Source organism: Camarhynchus parvulus, chromosome 3 (assembly GCF_901933205.1).
Source record: "Camarhynchus parvulus chromosome 3, STF_HiC, whole genome shotgun sequence".
NCBI classification, from domain to species: Eukaryota; Metazoa; Chordata; class Aves; order Passeriformes; family Thraupidae; genus Camarhynchus; species Camarhynchus parvulus.
In genome coordinates, this window is record NC_044573.1 from 40235318 (window position 1) to 40254039 (window position 18722).

The following is an 18722-nucleotide window of genomic DNA, read 5'->3' on the forward strand; positions in this document are numbered from 1 at the left end:
AGTTGAAGCTCTGAACAATAAAGTTCACATCTATTGTAATGGTTTTCTTTAAAATCAGATGTTTAGGTCAAACATACTGCAGACAGATAGACAGCTTACTTTATCATCTTCGACACCATCATTGTCATCATCCTCATCACAGGCATCTCCTTTGCCATCTTTATCAAAGTCTTCTTGGCCAGAGTTAGGCAGAAGAGGGCAGTTATCCTGGCCAGAAGAAACAGTCAATACATTATGCTTACATTATGTCAGGATAACTTGCCTGGGGCAGAAGAGCAGATATGGTACACCAGAGGCTATAAAACAAGAGCAATCAGCAAAGTACTTTTGAAAGTACCTGGTTTTTTGTTGCCAACTCATTTGCTCCTTTCATATTGTAAAGTAAGTGAAATGCAGCTGCAAATCATTTTATTTCCCAGCTGCTATTAGTGTGACATTTCTAGTAAATTTTAGAGGGAACTAGCAAAGAACAAACACACCACACGCACAGACATGCACTCTTACACCAACTTTTTGTAGACAATTCATGAGATATGTTTGAAGATTACAGAAAAAAATCATCACGTTTTGTTGTCAGAAAAATGAAAAACTAAGCCAAGAGAAGGTCTTCAGAAACAGCTGTTCATATGGAAAGTTACTACACAGCAATGGAAAGTACTACACATCAATGAAGGGGAACACTCTAAGAAAGGATTTTGAAAAAAAGTGTCTTTATACTGTTCTGCAAAACAGTACCTTTGCACTCCCATGGCTTTAAAAATAAAAGTCAAACAGATCGCTTTGTTTTGTAACAGCTTCATAAAGAATGATTATTTTATATAAACAATTCTTAAGTTACACTGAAAAATAAGTAAAATAGCTTGCCAAACTTTTAATATGCATTTTTTAAAAATACTAAAATCAGCTAAAATGGATTTCAATTCTACCACTTGCTATGAAGAAATACATCTATGAAAACACACTCGGTTATTCTCATTTTTACTCACATTCCAGATCTACCTCACTCAAAACTGAATCTGTCAAAAGAGTGCACAAATATCTCCTTTGTAACACACTATAATGAATATTATAGTAAGGTGTTTTCAATCTCAGTGGTTCTAATGGTGCAGACAATTTAGGCAAAAGAGTATTGGAAATTTTGTCATAAATATACAATCCCCAAAATTTTTATCAAATACCTGTGAAGAGTCTTGACTGTCCACCTCAACACTGGCTACCAGTAATACAAAAAAATCTTTGAAATAATGAAAGAAAATTGTCACAAGAATAAGTTAATTTTCAATCATTATCAGCTCAAGGAAAGAAGTTTTTTTAAATCAAATTACTCAACTAGGATATGTTGTAAAGAATACAAAGGCCTGAAAATTTGAGGTATTATTAAGGGGTTTTTTTTTGGCAGGTGGAGAGGTCCTCTTAAATGAAGTACTTGTGTCTATTAGATCAACACATATTACACAAAGCATTAAACAATCTTTGGAAACGGGGTTTTTTCTGAATGGGTTCAGCATGTTGTGTTTACCCAAAACTAATGCTTTGTGTTACATCAAGAGTGAACATGTGCAAATTCTGATGACAGGAACTGGAAGAAATATATATGAAGTGCAACAGCTAAGTTGGCTGAATCTACAATGAACAGACGTCAACTATAGTGAGGAAGACCAACATTTGAGGCCCAAATTTCCATCCACATCTGAAACTCTTCATCTGATAGAGCCCAGATTCACACAAGTGACTTATCCTCTCAAACAGCCTGATTTCAAACTTTCCTAATCTCTTGGTCTGTATCTGTTTTAACCACTATAGTAGTCTAGAGCTCAGTCATTTTTGCATTTCTTTCCTCTTTTTTTTTAAGCAGAAGTTTTTGTGCTATAACTTCAAGAAGATTGAAGTTCAGGCAGATCCCTTTAACACTGAGAAGGAGAAGCAAAAATATTTCAGGTCTGGGAAAAGAAACCCTCGAAAACCTCAGAGAAAATCTTGCCCTTACAGCCATGACTGATAAGCAAAATGCTTGAGCATCTGCCTAGCAATCATATACAGATAAGCCAGTGTTGTCAGTGGCCCCACAAGTAGGTGTTTAAAACTGAACACCTGCGCATGCCTTCTGCTCTGACAAAACTCCTCCATCCCAGTTGCTTAATTTGTTGCTGCAAATAGTGTATGCCCCTCTGCATTGTGCCTTTCATTCAGCCATCAGCAAGGCCACCACTCAGAACTAGGATCCAGGGAACTGCCTGTCAGGGGGTGCCTGCACCCCTCAGCTATTTGAGCCATTGTTAAACTGGTGGATCAACTTTCAGCCTGGTTTCCTACAGCATCAGGACAAGAGCTACAAGGAGGCTGCTCACCATTTTTGAGCAATTCCCACTGGAAGGAACCTCAGGCCATGAAACCAAGAAGGACTTGGTGTGCTTCAGATGAGCACAGAACCAGGTCCCAGGGAACATATCTGGCAGACACAATCTACTAAACCTATATGCCACCATTTTTTGGCTCCCTGATGCTGATTTGTCTCATTGGTGTAGTAACGTTTCATTGTTCACTACAACAGCACAGCAAGATTGAATAGGTACCATTTGCCAGGTGTAGAGCCAATGGGGGCAGGCAGGTCAGGTCATTCCCCTTGAGAGGGTGAGAGCTGGGATTTCACATCTCTGAAGGGCAAGAGAGGCTGAATGTCTCATCCTGCTCCTGTGAGCCTTTGCAATAAGAAGAATGCCTCTAATTAGTCACATTCATTCCTCTCTTTGGCTCCTATTGTTAAAAATTATCTCAGGCTCTGAATCCAGTTGTCACAGTGTGTGGTCTGCTTAACTCTTTAAAAGGAAGGGTAGTTCAAGACAGCATTTTGAACTCTAGCCCTTACACGGCTGTCAGTGTTTTTTTACAAGCCCTACAGGTAGGATTTGACACTGGCCTGGTCCCTGAGATCCCTGTTTGGTTCTCACTAGCTCTGTGCTTCACACCCATGCTTTAGGCAACTCCTGCTCAGTGTGCTAACTCCATTCACAAGCATCCCAATTGTCCATGTGTTCTGAGTAGGAAGAAATCCAAGGCAGAGGACTCTGGATTTAATTTTGAGAATCCCTTACTGTATCTTACCAGATTAAGTGAATACACATTTCACAAACTCCTAGAAAACGAGCATGCTGTAACAGTCAAAGTTTACTGAAAGCAAGCACCAGCTTCATGAATTAAAAGGGTTACTCACAACTATTTAGGAAAAAGTGAAAGTGTTGTTAACACATAGAATTTTTATCAACCTTTTTCACCTACCTTCACACAGTGGTATGTTGCATTAGCAGCACAGATCAAGTTGTTATTAGGCCAGCCATCCAAATCTGAATCCTCACCACAGATGCGGCCATCACCAGCATAACCTGTCCTACATTCACATTTGTACATTGGATCACTGAAATGGCCCAGATAGATGCACTCTGCAGACTTGTGGCAGCTGTGTGTCTTGTCCTTGCACGGATTCTCAGGTTCACAGACCTATAAATGATGGAGTATATTCAATGAAACCTGATAATCACAGCCAGCTGTAGGTGCCTCAGCTTTGTCAAAATCAGACCAGTTATTTAGAGCTCTGAAGACAGGAACTTTGTTTTGATTGTGGTTAGTAAATCATACTGCTCTCTCAGTTCACAACTCCAACAAATATGTACAATGAAAATAATTAAAACAAACCACCAGAAAAACTGGACATTATTAAAAAAGCAATGAAAGTGGTTAACCAATTTCAGAACTGTATCTGCCTTCTTCCAGATGTCATTAAACCCCAGAAATTAACTGCAACAGAAAGGAGATTGCACTTACCTCTTTTCTTCAGTGTTTTGCCTGACAGTATGAAAGGACTATTTTATTTTCTTAAATCAGAGACCCTGAGTAATTCTTGTGTTCACCTCACATAGGTTTTTATTACCTCTTCCTTATCACTATATTTTTCATTGACAGTATTTGAGAATCTTACACAGATGATTCACATGTAGAATTCACAAGCTGAGCTAACCACAGATTGATTCAACAGCAACAAAGAGAAGGCAAACCATGACTTCTACTTTAGCATTTTTTGTCTTTTCTAGAAAACTGTCTTCAACCTCACTTCTACTTCCTGCTGTCCTTCACCACTGATAAGCTTTGGCCCAATGGAATTTAGGGAGTGAGAACACCAGACATGCGTCTGATAACACTGAAATTAACAATGTCATACTTATGAAAAAAACAATCCTAATTCTTCAGTTTCCATTCTCGAGAACAGGTATGTTAACCTCAGAGATAGGAATGCAAAGCAGGGAAATGTTTGCTCCTGGAATTTTAGGCTCATTTGGTACAACTGTGCAGATGCCTACAAAAACAAAATCAAACTCTTAAAAAGCCAATCCCAAAATCAGTGTTTTGTTACTCAAAACAAAAATACTCGGAAACAACAGTCAGTTATTTCAAGCCATTTTTGCCCGAGTTTATCTTATGCCATCATTCAAAGATATTTCAGATGAGAATTACTCAAAGCCATCAAATTCCCTTCAATATCACTTACTTGCTTCTCTGTCTTGGCAACTTCAAGCCCTACTCCATAGGGCTGACTTCCTTTATAGCGTGGTGGACACGGCAAGCAGTGGAAGCCTGGATTTGTGTTCACACAGCGATGGACCTGATTCACTTTAAAGCAAACATCTGACACAGCTATACACTGCAGGTAAAGAAAGAAAAAAAGGAGAAACCAATTAGATGGCTGTGTAATTCCCAAATAATTTTTCATGGTGATTTCCTGATGCTAATGGTAACAAAGCCAATACCTCATCAAGATCCTCACAGAAGGTACCATTGCCAAGGTATCCTGCTGGGCATGCCCCACATGACCAAGACCCATCTGGGTAACTGTTGCATTCTGCTCCAGGAAAGCAAGGATTTGACAAGCACCCATCTGGCAAAGACACAAAACTGAAAATTAAGTAAGGAGCATAAAAGGCACATAACACTTCATTTAACAAACAAGGATTCTCTGATCATTAGCTTAAATCACATTTGATGCAATGGACTCTTATGAAATGCCTAAAGTTAGGGGATTTAAGTGCATTTAAGACTAACTACTATTGATTTAATAAGAAAAAATTACAGATTGCTACATCTAGTATACATTACAGCATATTCAATCCCTATTTAAGAGAGGCTTACTTGTTCAAGAAAGTTGGTATTGCGAATATATATAAAATCCCACTAAACAGCACTCAAAATAGCTCAATGTCCTCTACTGAAACAAAGGTATAATTAGCAGATTCCTGTAGTGTCACTTCATAATTACCCATTAAAAAGATAACAGCAATAATAGCTACTCAGACTGAGTAAATAATGAACACCAACCAATTGGGCAATCCTTCTTATTGCACATATCATGTTGCTTGGTATCTCCCACACAGGGCTTTCCTCCATACTGTGGCTCTGGACTGTTACAGAGGCGAGACCTCTCACGAATTCCTCCTCCACAGGTGACAGTGCAGGCAGACCACGGGGACCAAGGACCCCACTGGCCATTCACTAAGATATGTAAAAGAGCAGAGAAACGCAGGCAATAAAGTGGGGACATCTGGTTGCCAATGACAACAATCCTTCATCAGATCCCTGACTAGAGACAGTTCCTCACTATGCACGTAGAAAAATGATGGCAGATGTTTGCACTGAGATAGCAATATTTCAGAAACAAACCAATGAAAAATACCCAACTGCTTCATAGGCATTTTTTGGCCAATAATTCAAAACAGCCTGCCATGCCCACTAGATATGTAAAGAGAAAAAATGGAGGAAAAATTATATGAAAGAAAAGTGAAAGTGTATGGAACTAAAGGTCTATAGAAAAGGTTTGAAAGTGTAGAAGAATAAGAGAATTATTATAGCAATTAATTGTGTTCAATGTGTAAAAAACGTATACACAAATATCAAAGAAACCTGACTTTTGGGGGATTCTATATCTATTCCTAACAAGTAGAGAGACAGCTTCCTTTTAGAAAGGAAGGGTTTATTTTTGATATGCAGAGACATATCAGTAAAATGGAAATTTCTCAAACTCTAATTTTTAAAGCCAAATTATAACATGGAAGGTTTACAAAACCTCTGACTGCATTGTTGCCTTCATTTTCAAAACACCCTTGTGTATTATTTCACTAATAAAAAAATTGTATTTTCCATCATAGAAATCCACTGTCATTTAGATCTGAACAAAGAGAAGGAATTCAGCTGGAATATTACTGTGTTACTTTTGATTCAAGATCACAGACATACCTGGACATGGAACTTTCTCACACTTCTCTGTTTCACGCCCATTTCCCACACAGTTTTTCCCACCCATCTGGGGAATAGGAGAATTGCAGAGGCGGATGCGCGTGATGTTTCCCACTCCACAGGTAACTGAACAGGAAGACCAGGGAGACCAGTGACTCCAACCACCATCTTGACGTACTGCCAGAGAAAAGAGCAAAACTCAAGCAAACAGCCACCTGTAGCAGTAGTACAAGCTCAGTTGTGAGGTTAGCCTTCTAATGAGCCTCTCACCACATCTGATGAACATCCTATCTCTTTCCCACCATTTCCCTTACAAAGCCCAGCATGCCAGCTCAGGTACTCAACAGCTTTCTCAGGAATTTCAGTAACCAACACATGACTAACAATTATGGCAGATATTTTACTTAAAAATAAACATTTACAATGAAACAAACACTTGTTCAAAATGCACATTTGGACATCTAGCAGTCTCAGCTGCCATATATTGCCTTAGGTACTATATTAGCCTGGATATCACAGGCAACTTGCAATAGCATTAACTAAACTTCTGGAATACCATCCTTATAAGTGCCTTAAATATAAAAGCAGTTTGATATTTTCAGAAATCTTCCATGATTACCATATTCCTAAACACAGCTAAGTTAATGGAATGGCCCAAAAATCACTGAATGGCAGACGTAAACAGCCTTGAATATCACGTTTACAAACTAAGTGTTATCTCCAAACTGAGTTCAAACAAAAGATACTAATTCATAATGTTAAAGAAAGGATCACTCACCATCTTTTTTTTTTTAATATAGCTAAGCCCAGAATGTACACACCTACTAAATTGTCAGGAAAGCGACATTTGACATATTTGAAAGGGGAAAATTGGCAAAGAATCTAATGACAGCTACTTTAATTGTGCATATAGGATTTCTCAAATACATACTCTCCTGACTAAACTTGGTCTTGCTTTGAGATGTCCAAAGAAGCTTTTAAAACAGAACAAATTTATTACTTACTGCGATGGTCACATTTCTTAAAGCTGCACATCCTTGTTTGGATGTGCGGACCTGTGCAAGCACTCCTGGTGACATCACACGACCTTCCTCGCATCTGTGTCCCAGAGCCACAGGTAACTGAGCACTTTGTCCAGTCTGACCATGGTGACCAGCCCTCCTCACTGTCATCAGCTGCAGAGCAAAAGGTAAAAAGAAGTGCTCAGCTTTGAAAGTTGCTCTATTATCCTATTTAGAGGATATTCTCTTCTCTTTTTCTGCAGAATATGTACTTTAACATTTAGATCTCTCCTTTTCTAATTTTGCTTTCCCAAGCTGCAACTGTTGTTACAGAATAATGGTGTAATATTATACAGAGGTTAGTTCAGATAAGAATCCTGGATCTTCACGAACTTGTGTGCAGTGTGTTTGCACACTGATCTTTGAAGCAAGAAGCGCTGATCTTTGAAGGAAAACCATCTCATCTCTAGAACGGACCAAGTCAAAACCTGAGTCCAAACTGCCTTTGGCTTCAGAATATAGGTCAGTGTGATATGTGGCCCCACCTTTGAAAGCTGCATAATGGTGAGCATGATCAAGAGCACATTGTAAGTATACACCCTATGCTCTGAATGGGAAAAAATGTAAAACATGATTGGGAAGTCATGGAAACATGACTTTTAACATTTTATGTCCAAAGTAGCTAAGCAGGTTATCACCTTAATTCTAAGTAACCAATATAATCAATGAAGAGAGACCAAATCCTTCTGAGGGTAACTTCAAGCACCCAAGTTATTTTGTATGATCTTTGTATACACACAAGTTCTATATTTGATCTTACCTGCCTTGACATCTTACTTGTTTTGAACTTTCAAAAACACTAGTAGTGATTTTAAATAATGCCAAAGACTATCTTTCTCCTCAGCTAAATACTCACAGTGAGAGCAGACTGGACAGCATTCACCTTCAACAAAAACTGGATCGGCACAGGAAACTGCTGGGCAGGTGATTTGATTGCACACAATTTTGGAATCCTAAAGGCAAAGAAATCAATTTACTGATTTATGCTCACAGAGAGGTAAATGAAGGTGGACATCTGGGGAAGTTTCATGTGGAAATGTTTTGATTTATTCTATCATGGACATGGAGACTTTATAAACATCATTAAGACCAGCCAAGCTCTAAGTAAATATGATCTGACATGGACAGTTGAGCTGGAACTCCATTTCTGCAGAGAGTATTTCCAAAACCTTACCTGGCAAATGCACTTGGTGCAGCTATCCACAATCCAGCTTTCATTATCTGCAAAGACACGGCCATCCTGCCAGCAAACTGGTTGGTTCTTCGTTGTTTTGTTAGGCCCAATCAGTTCCCACATAATTTGGTTCTCTTCAGACTAGAAGATGAATTTAATGAAAACAAACTGTGTATTTCATAAGCAAACTATTTTAAATAGACAAAACTCAGATACGACCGGATTAAATTCTTCCATCAAAAATTTTGTTTTTATGTCCATAAGGAAGATGGTCTTAAGTATTGCAGTCCTGCACAGCAATTCTTCTAGGAATGGTACAAACACAACACTAACGGAAATCTGCTCTTAGCCATTTTGCTTTATTCTAACACAGTTCATCTTTAGTTGAGAAGATTTTAGTCCTGACACATATGGCATACTAAGAAAATTTCTTCAGAAATAATTAGATGATTCAGAATAAGAAGAGGGGCAGACTTCAGCAAAACATCACCATCATACTACAACTATAAAAATCCTATACATTTACTTGCAGTTTAGGTACCCCATGCAGCCACTTACTGAGGTAGTCATAAATGGTGTAAACATGGTAAAATGACTAAGAGTACACAAGCAAGGTTGGGATTGCTAGCTTTCAATTTCTAAACCTTTAGAAGGATTTCCCCTGTGTATGAGCACATGTGTGTGTGTGTGCTCTTTTAAACCCAGTCTGTGAAAACCAAGCCTTGATTAAAGGGTTATACTCAAGGACTACCAAACTAGTCTCAATGGAAAGAGGACATCTTGACATTACATAAATATACTAACAGGTGTTCATATGCAATATAGAAATCTCTATTAAATACCCCAGCATAAAATAAGGAAGGAAAGAGCACTGCACAGCAGACCTCCATCAGCCTTCCTGATTTGCAGGTACCTACCACTTTCTGGAGGTTGTCAGCCAAGTTGTTCACCACGATGCGCAGGCCGGTGAGCTCTGTGAACATCGACCCCAGCTCCTCACAGGAGCGGTCACAGAACTCGGCCTTCCCTGGTTTCTCACCCACGTACTCCGTTGTCACAGCAGGGCTCAAGTGAAGGATTTCAGTGCTCTCGTTGATAGTGTTCACTTCAGCTGGTAGCAAGAGAATGAAAGAGAAGAGCAGCATATACAAAGCTCTTCCACAGATTACAGATTCCTGCTGAAATCACAGACTGGCACCCATAGGTAGGGTTTAAACACATCTATTTTGGCACAGCTTCATGCTTATTATACCCATGAATAAAAGAGGGGTTAGATGTCAGCTGGTTCCAATTACAGGCTTTCCCTTTTCAAAATTAAGAGCCAAGCTGTGTCTTACATGGCCTTCACTTTAAAATTGTTGGCACTGCAACACATTCATTTATGAAGAAGGCTAACAAAAGGATGCAGTATCAAACAAAGCAAACCCACTTTATCCACTCAGACATAAAAAGTTTAAGATTTTTTCATCACCTATCACATTTCCTTATGGCAGAGAAAAAGGCAGGAGAAAGAGTTTCCTTGCAGAAAGTCAATGTCCTTGTTCTTCCATTAATTCCATTGTTGGATCAAATTTGACCATTATGCAATGTATACCAGACTGGGCTGCTCTATATTGCACTGCCCAGTGTTAAGCTCAGAGGAGCTGTTATAAAAAACAGTTTCATTCTGAAGTGAAATGGAGGTCAAGCTAAGATCAGACAGATTATTTAATTTGCCACTCCAAACACTCCTCCAAAAGGCATATTGTAATTAAAACAGAATTTTGCATGCATTAGACAGGGAGAACTGGACATGTTCTAATATAATTTTGAAAGACTTCCCTGTCTACAGTAAATTCCATAAAAACAACATAACAGAATGCATGGTTTTAATTAATAAAAAAGCACAAAGCACTTAGATAACTAAATAAAATAGTCTGTGTTCTGTTAAGCATTTGAATCTCCATCAGGTAAATATCCTATGGATTCCATGGACACTTTCTCTAAGGACTCCATGAGAAACTCAAAGTTGGTATCAGCTATACAGCAATCCATACTTCCCTATTTCTTAATAAAGACTTCTTTACCAGATTTAGCGACATTGGAATAGCTCAAGGTTACCAAAGAGAAGACAAGCAAAGGATATAGCAATTTAAAAAGAAAAAATCAGCACAGGAACATGTGCCATAAAACATATGGGTCAAAACCACAATACCATTCAGTGTTGACAAATCACCAAAGATGGCAAATCTTCAGAAATGTTAAGGGCTTGATTTGATACTTTACCATACAATGTAAAGTGTTATATATAAATATAAAAGGAAATGAAAACAGGAGCAAAGTATTCTTCATTCATTTGGAAGGCTAAAAATAAAACAACAAAGAACCAACCCACAATATGACATTACGTGATTACTTCTCAACCAAATTTAAAATTATTGGCTTGATGTGCTTTTAAATTAGCTATGAAACATCTGCCACTAGCCAAGGTGTACAAAAAATTGTTCTCAGTTTTCCAAAGTTGAAGGAATTGTCCAGCTTTATTTACGGTATGGGAGAAAGCCACATAGCAGATCAGAACTCTGTGTCATAACAGCTTATTTCAGCTGCTTTTTGATTCCCTGGAAAGAATGCAATTTTCCTACCACATTGGAACACTAGATTTCTCAGATCCCCCCACAGCACTTCTCAGATCATTAATTTCATATTTTTCAAGCCAACATGGAGTATGCCTTGACCGGAACATTCTGAGGACATTAATAAAGTTGCAATCTCAGCAGGAAACATAAACCAAAACTATGTTAAAAGAACTAAATCCTCACTTCCTACTGGTACTTGGCAGTGACTGAAAGAAGATGCCTGGGGATCACTGGGAAATCAGTTCTCTGCTGCTGGCTTCCTGCTAATTTCCTAAGGACCAGATGATTAAAATGAGAAACCAGAAAAGTAAAATGTGCATCCTCTCACATATGCAAATATCATTCTGTTGATATAACTCAAGAAGGGGTTTGATTGATGTTCCTATTTAGGTGTGTTTTTGTCATCTTTCCTATCCAGTGCAGTGTATAAATCCTGCCTAAAGGATCAGCAGTCACCCCACTACAGACATACTGTCCTACTCTCAACCAAACAGCAATCCCAAGCCACCATTTCACCACATGTCACATTCCTATATTAGGCTTAAAGATACATTGGGAAAACAGTCCTGTCTCCTTTTGCATCCTTAGGGCTGAGGGAACTTCATTGGTAACATCAGCCTTGCTGTCATGGGATATCAACACATAAATATGTAACCTTAATGCCTGAATTTCAGCTCAACGAGTCTGCCATCAAAATGGGAAAATATCTTGTGGTCACTAACATCATTCATGGCTTTTCAACTGTGGTAATTGTCATTAGCAGTATCCCCCAAGTTTCAATACTGGGCCCAGTCTTGTTCAACTTATCCACCAATGACTTGGATGAAGGAACAGATGCCTCCTCAGCAAGTTCACAGATGACACAAATCTGGGAGGAATGACCAATACCCCAGAGGGCTGTGCTGAAGGACCTCAACAGGCTGGAGAGATGGGCAGAGAAGAACCATTCTGCCCCTCTCCTCATCCTCAGCTATATCTGGAGCGCTGTGTCCACTTCTAGGCTCAGTACAAGAAAGATATGGAGCTCCTGGACTGGGTCCAACCATAGACTACAAAGTTAATTAAGGGATTGGAGCCTCCCTCTTATGAGGAAAAGCTGAGAGAGTTGGGCCTGTTCAGCCTCAAGGAAGAGCCAACTGAAAGGGGACCTCATCAAGGTGTATCAATATCTAAAGGGGATGGAGCCCGGCTGTGTTCAGTGGTGCCAAGCAATAGAACAAGAGGCATTGGGCAGATACTGATGCACACAAAGTTCCACCTGGATATAAGGAAGAACTTCTTTACTGTGTGGGAGACCAAGAACTGGAACAGCTGCCCACAGAGATTGTGGAGACTCCCTCACTGGAGATATTCAAGAATCATCTGGACAACACCCTGCGCCATGTGCTCTTGGATGACCCTCCTTGAGCAGGGAGGTTACACTGATGATGCCCTCCTGTTCAACCTGACCCATTCCCTGAGTATGTAATTAAGCTGGATAGGCAATGTCAGACTCTGACGTGCACATAAAAACCTCTCAAGTAATTTTAATGGTCTCACTGTGCTATTAGTTCTTTTCTGTTACTGCACAAGAAATTTCCATATTGTATTATTCTCTTGGTGTTGCAAAGTAAAAGGAGAAACACTGTGATTTGAATTATTTGCTAAATAATTCCCAGTAAGGATAAAACAAAAACCCCAAACCTGTATAATTAATAGAATTGAAAATCTGGCAATTGACAGAGGTGATACATTAAGAAAAATACATTAAAAAATATTATCTGTTGGTTATCAGCAGCTTACAGCTGTACAAGAATTCCTCCTAAGGTATGCATTAGCATGAAGAATTCAATTAATCCTTTAGGATCCCATTGGTTTCTTCCTCATAGTAGAGGTATAGTAACATTCCATTTCTACTTGGTGATATTTCAAAACATTTAGTACTACTTTGAAGAAGTCAAGATCTGCTATCGTTTAATTTTTTCCTTGTTTGTGCAAAACCCAGACATTAAGTTCAACCTGCTTAACTGATTTTCTATATACCACATATTTGAGCAAATTAACAGAAATAATGGCATTTCAGGTGGCAGGAGTTTCAAACAAAACTCTGAAGTCCCGTCTTGTGCACCCACGACATTCCTCTGACAGATTGAGCTGGCTCTGATTCTTGACTGAGCTCTTGTTAGCTGCAAGCACTGGGAAGTAAAACAGTCAGCACCTCCAATAAACTTGAGTACAAAACCTTAGCACATATCTGACAAATAATCCTAATTCTTTTATGGGGAATCCACTACACACCCACACACAGAGTGCTCCCCTCCTGGCAGGGTAAGCATGAACTGGACTAACAAGAACACGTGTCAGCCCATAAGATACATGCCTTCCATCTCTCTTCCTTTGATTTCTTATTTTCCTGAGGCTGTTTTGATTGACAATACTTTCGGAGTCAAATCCAAAGCCTCTTTCAGTTGAAGGTATTGCCAAGGAATTCAATGTCTTTAATAATGGCAAACTAGTTTGTGGGCCCATTGACAGTCAGCAACAGAATTCAGAAGCAACACCTCCTGTCTTGTGTGCAAAGAATTGCAGAAAACTCATGTAAGAAAATACGTATTTTCCTACATGTGCCTTTTTCCCTTTCATTTCTACTAATTTATTGCTCAACACTTTTTTTTCCCAGCTTAAAAACAGAGGTTCAGAGTTACAAACCTAAGTAACTGAACTAAAATAATAGGCTAGAGAGTAGAAATGGCATAATATAAACATATAAATTCCCATTACCACCAAAAAGCAACTTAGTCTCCTTTTCATTTCAAAGCGATCTGTTGCCTGGTTTTAGGATAATATTTCACAACTGACATTTCTAATTTTCAGATTCAACTGAACAGTACTAACAAGATAACAAAAGCCTTACTTGACTGGCTTCTCTGGCATCCTTTCTTACGCAGAACATCCTCTATTGAAGTATCAAAGATTAACTGAATATTTTGCAAAAGACCCTGTAATAATAATTTTAAAAAGCAATTAAAAGCAGTAATATCAATTTTGGAATAAATAAAACTGATCTGTCTCAATTCCATGCTACTGACTGGATTTGACATAAGCAAATACATAAAAAGCAATCTACAAGGCATTAAACCTGACACACAGGGGAAAAAAAAGTGCTTATAGCTTTGTTATATACAATTTCAGTATTATAAGCCACAAAGATAGGTATGTTCTGAAACATGCAATAATACAAGATTTTTGCTACAAGCTCAGATCTCCATTTTCATAGTGAATTTTAGATTTGTCATAGGGTCAAGGCCAACTTTCCAGCACCATCACACTTCTATCCTCAGCCAGTCATTCCCATGCACCACAACTCACTGCCTCCTCAATTGTGCTGATCCTACTCTAAGACAACACTCTAAATCCAGACAGGTCACTATTTCATTTGGGAAAAAAGCCCTCAAAGAAAAAAAAATTAAAAACCAGATTGTTTCAGTGAGCCACTAAACAGTACAGCTTCAGAACCAGTTGTCTGAGCACTACTGGTGGAGTAACATAGTTATAGAGGCAGGAATGGAGTGGCTGTGGGCAAGAACTTCTGAAGTCCCTGCCAAGACTGGTCATCCCATGGAGCCAAACTCCAGCATGTCAGGCTCTGGCTGAAAACTAGATGACACAACATGATGAGAAAGAAAGGGCTTTTTAAAATTTTTGGAGCCATGAGTTCAAGCCTGACTTCAGCTATAACTGAAAAGAAGCCATCCTTAAAGCAGTTGGGCCAGATCACACCACCAAATTATGAGGCAGAAGGTCACTTTCATTTGATAGGAAAACCAAAAAGCTTGTAATTGCTTCATCTCAAATGTTTTCCACAAAAAAGAAAAATAATTTCATTTACAGGACTGATCAAAACTTTTTGTTGTATTTCTTTTCTCAAATTTTTCCTCTTTTTAAAATTTAAATTGAAAAGAAACAGTCAAAATGGCAAAACAGGATGTTCTGGACCAACACCACATGCTTCAGCTTCATTAAAAATTCTTATTTTTCTTCTTCTTTCAAATACAAAAATAAAAATATCATATTCTCATGATTTGAATAGATTAATTCAATGTAAAAACAGTTCAAGAAATTTGCAAAAAAATTCTACAAATCACTGCAAAAACTCAACATCTCTAGAAGTCTTACATCTGGAAAAGGGATGGAATGCCAAAATTTGGTTTTGCACACTTTATCTGGATTTAGACTGACTTTGCTTTGTCCTTGCTTTCAGGAGCCCCAAAGCCACACAATACAGACCCAGCAATTAATAAAAGCACACTCTGAAGAAAGTCTGCTTGGGAACACCTGTGACCCCGTCAAATCCAAGAGGCACTGAGACAACAAAACTGTTCCCACTGCATCTTCCCAAACTACTTGCCGTTACCTTCTTATCACAGCAGAGACCCAAGCTTCTGCAGGTCACCTACCCTGAAATGATTCTCCCGAGTGGACCCTTTCGCCACGTACAGCCTGCTGCTCTCTGCTTTCAGCTGCTCATAGAAAGGCTCCTCCAGGATGAAGCTGTCAATAAGGTCACAGCCAACATAGAGGTTGTAGTTCTCCCCCGTTATCTGCACGGTGAGGTTCTTCCACTGGGAGTCAGCAAGGTCCACATCTTCCAGGGAAATCACGTTCTGGAAGCCATCCACCCAATAGATAAGGTCCAGGGTGTTGGCCCGGCCATTGGAAATGATCTCAAACTGCCTCTCACTGATGCCAGGACCCTCTAAAGCAAGGATAGTGCCTCTAGATTGCCTGTCCTGCCTCAGGGTGGCTGAGAGGATAAAACCCTCATTCTGCCGTATTAGTTTTAGGATCTTTTTTAGTTTCTCGGGCTTACATGGAGGTATATGGTCAAACCGAATGAACCGGTAGGCTGGCACAGTGGGGTCTGGGCCCCGGAACACCTTTGCTCCAATTGTCTTTCGGTTTATGTTACTGACTTGAAGTAAATCAAAGGTGGTCTCCTCTTCCTTGTCATCATCTGAAAAAGTTAACAGCATGTGACAATGTGTCTACAAAAAGTCTTGCAAGAAACAGCATAGTACACTTAGTAACTGCAATTGTATGACAGGCATTAAGAACCAGCAGAGTAAACCCAGCACTTTCTGGCCTCCACAAGTGGAACAGTTCCTACAAGAAGGCAAGCGAATTGTATTTTCTACCTGACATTTTCATTTACATGAAAATTCTTTTTCTTGTGTACAAACACTTTTCATTACACATTTACATATCTGGCTTCATATTTTATAGCACTATATGGTACATACTTTTACATATAAATATATTCTGTAGGCCATGTATGTATATGCCTACACATGGATGCATGCAGCAATTCATTCATTAAATATTTTTTTATATATGATCAGATAAAGAACTTGAGGTAATTTCTACATTTTGATTACCAGATAATGGAAAACCAAATTATGAGAGTCCATGTGCCTATACAAGGACCAAAAAAAAAAAAAGATATTTGCCTTTTAAAGACTGCTGGAACCAAGAATCAAAATGTAAATGAGGGTCTGGCACTGTGCCAATTTGTATTCTACTTATATTTGGTCTGTAGATGTCTACTTCTCTACTTTTATCTTTTTAAAATGTTGATCCCACTCAGTGATTCTGTTTATGTTACTTTCACCATACATTTCCACCACACAGAAAAGTGTAATATCAATTATTTATGGGATTATATACATTTTAAGCAATAATTTCTAAAGAAAGCAATTTTGAGATCTATTGAGAAATCTTAATTTAGCACTGACAAGGTATAGCTACCAAAAATATCCCAGGCACTTCTAAAAACGTCCTTTATGATTACTTTGCCCAGTGTAGTTCAGGTAAGCCAACTCTTTACAACTTTTAACTTTGGGAGTTAGTATGTATCCAGCCAGTTAAGAAGCATCTGAACTTACCCTGAGCATTTGAGGAAACCCACAGGGTTATCAAGATAGCAAGCCACAACAACCCTCTCCTCTTCAGCATAACTCCTATGAATAAACCAAAAAGTAGTAAATATTAGGGAAATTATATTTATCAGCTATAAATAATGCAATTTTCCTCATGAAATGCCATAAACAGCAACTATATATATAAAATCAGAATTTTTATTTTGCCTGATTCTTGTAACTCTTATTCTGGGTCTGTTCTTGATGGCAGAAGTAAAATGTGACATCAGATGAAGGGAAGAGGAATTACAAAAGTTAAAGATCCTTTTTATGGAAATGTCTTTAATAAAAAGGAAAGGCATAAAGAAAATATACATTATTATTGTCCTAATGAAATTTCAGTAGCTGGCATAGAGACCATATGACACTACAGGAGATACAGCTTACTGCTAGCACATCCTTACTTTCGAGCACAATATTCAGCCAAAAATCCTTGGAGGACAATGGGATCTAAACTGGATGACAGTTCTGAGTAACAGGGGTAGCTTTTCAGTACCTTTTTCAGTGCTATGATACAAACACTCTCTTCCATATATATAAAAGTATGTACAATTCTCTGTACCCAACCACAGCTGGATAAAGTGACTCTTAACGTGATGCCGGGCTTGCCCTGTAGCACTGTGCAGTTATAAACCGCATAATTGCATCTCCATATGTGCCTCAGCTCACAATGAATGGAGCAGAAGCATTCCCCGGAATGCGCAGAAATCCAGTTCTCTGGGTACAGCCAAATAACTTCAGCACTGCCAACTCCGCACATTATTGCAAGGACTCAGGGATGCGGCCAGCGCTTCCTGTCTACATTTTCTTTGTTCTACACGGAGCTCTCTCTACCTGGCATCTCCAGGGTACCACCGCTACCGGCGGCCGCCAGGATGCCTCTCTCACCTCTAGAACCCGGGGGCTCCCGGCGGGACAGCCCCTGCCTGGGCGGCGGGCGCGGCGGCGGCAGGGCTGCTGCGGGCAGGTGCCTGCACACACCGCCTGCCCCGCGGCTGCTCCCCGCACCCCGAGTTCCCGCGGCGTGGGCAGCGGGGCGAGTGCCCACGGCGAGCTCCGAGCGGGCTGACAACCTCCTCCGCCCGCCGAGCAGGCTCCGCGGCGGGCACGGCACCTCCCCGCCCTGCGCCTCACCTGGCATCGGGGAGCCGACGGCGCGCTGGGCTCTGCGGGGCGAGGCCGGCCGGGTACGCAGCTGGATGGGACGCGCGGCTGCCGACGCCGCCACAAGTGCCTGCGCGGCCCCGCGCCCCGCGCCTTTATGGGCTGCGGGCCGGGCCCCGCTGTCAATCAGCGGCGCCGGGGCGCGCCCCCGGCTCGCCCCTCCGCGGCGGCGACATAAACCCGGCCGCCCCCTCCCCACCTCGCCTACCTGCGGGGCCATCGCCGGCCCGGGCCCGCCCCCGGCGGGCGGTGCAGGGGCGGTGCGGGGGGCGGTGCGGGGGGCGGCCTCGGCGGTGGCGGCCTCCCCAGGAGCGGAGGGGCGGGCAGGGGAACGGAGCCCGCGGTCGGTGTGGCGGGGGCCGAGCGCGGCAGAGCCCCCGGGAGGCGGCGCCAGGGTCCGCGGCGGGGCAGGAGCGCGGCCCGGACCCGCCGTCGGGGCGAGCCGAGCCCGGTTCCCGCGGGCGAGAAGCGC

General features: G+C 40.6%; 1 protein-coding gene across 1 annotated transcript in view; it reads right to left on the bottom strand.

Moving 5' to 3' along the window:
* THBS2 (thrombospondin 2) overlaps nt 1–18413 on the bottom strand; it is a 32997-nt gene extending 14584 nt beyond the window's left edge. The window contains exons 1-14 of the mRNA XM_030944998.1: nt 18221–18413; nt 17054–17128; nt 15569–16125; nt 14026–14110; nt 9432–9625; nt 8515–8655; nt 8197–8293; nt 7284–7454; nt 6280–6456; nt 5365–5538; nt 4800–4927; nt 4541–4693; nt 3277–3495; nt 100–207 (exon numbers count right to left, since the gene is read on the bottom strand). Of these exons, the coding sequence (XP_030800858.1) occupies nt 100–207; nt 3277–3495; nt 4541–4693; nt 4800–4927; nt 5365–5538; nt 6280–6456; nt 7284–7454; nt 8197–8293; nt 8515–8655; nt 9432–9625; nt 14026–14110; nt 15569–16125; nt 17054–17128; nt 18221–18227 (2286 nt within the window). The 5' untranslated portion in view covers nt 18228–18413. The remainder of the gene's footprint in view (nt 1–99; nt 208–3276; nt 3496–4540; nt 4694–4799; nt 4928–5364; nt 5539–6279; nt 6457–7283; nt 7455–8196; nt 8294–8514; nt 8656–9431; nt 9626–14025; nt 14111–15568; nt 16126–17053; nt 17129–18220) is intronic.
* Between the last annotated feature and the right edge of the window lie 309 nt (nt 18414–18722).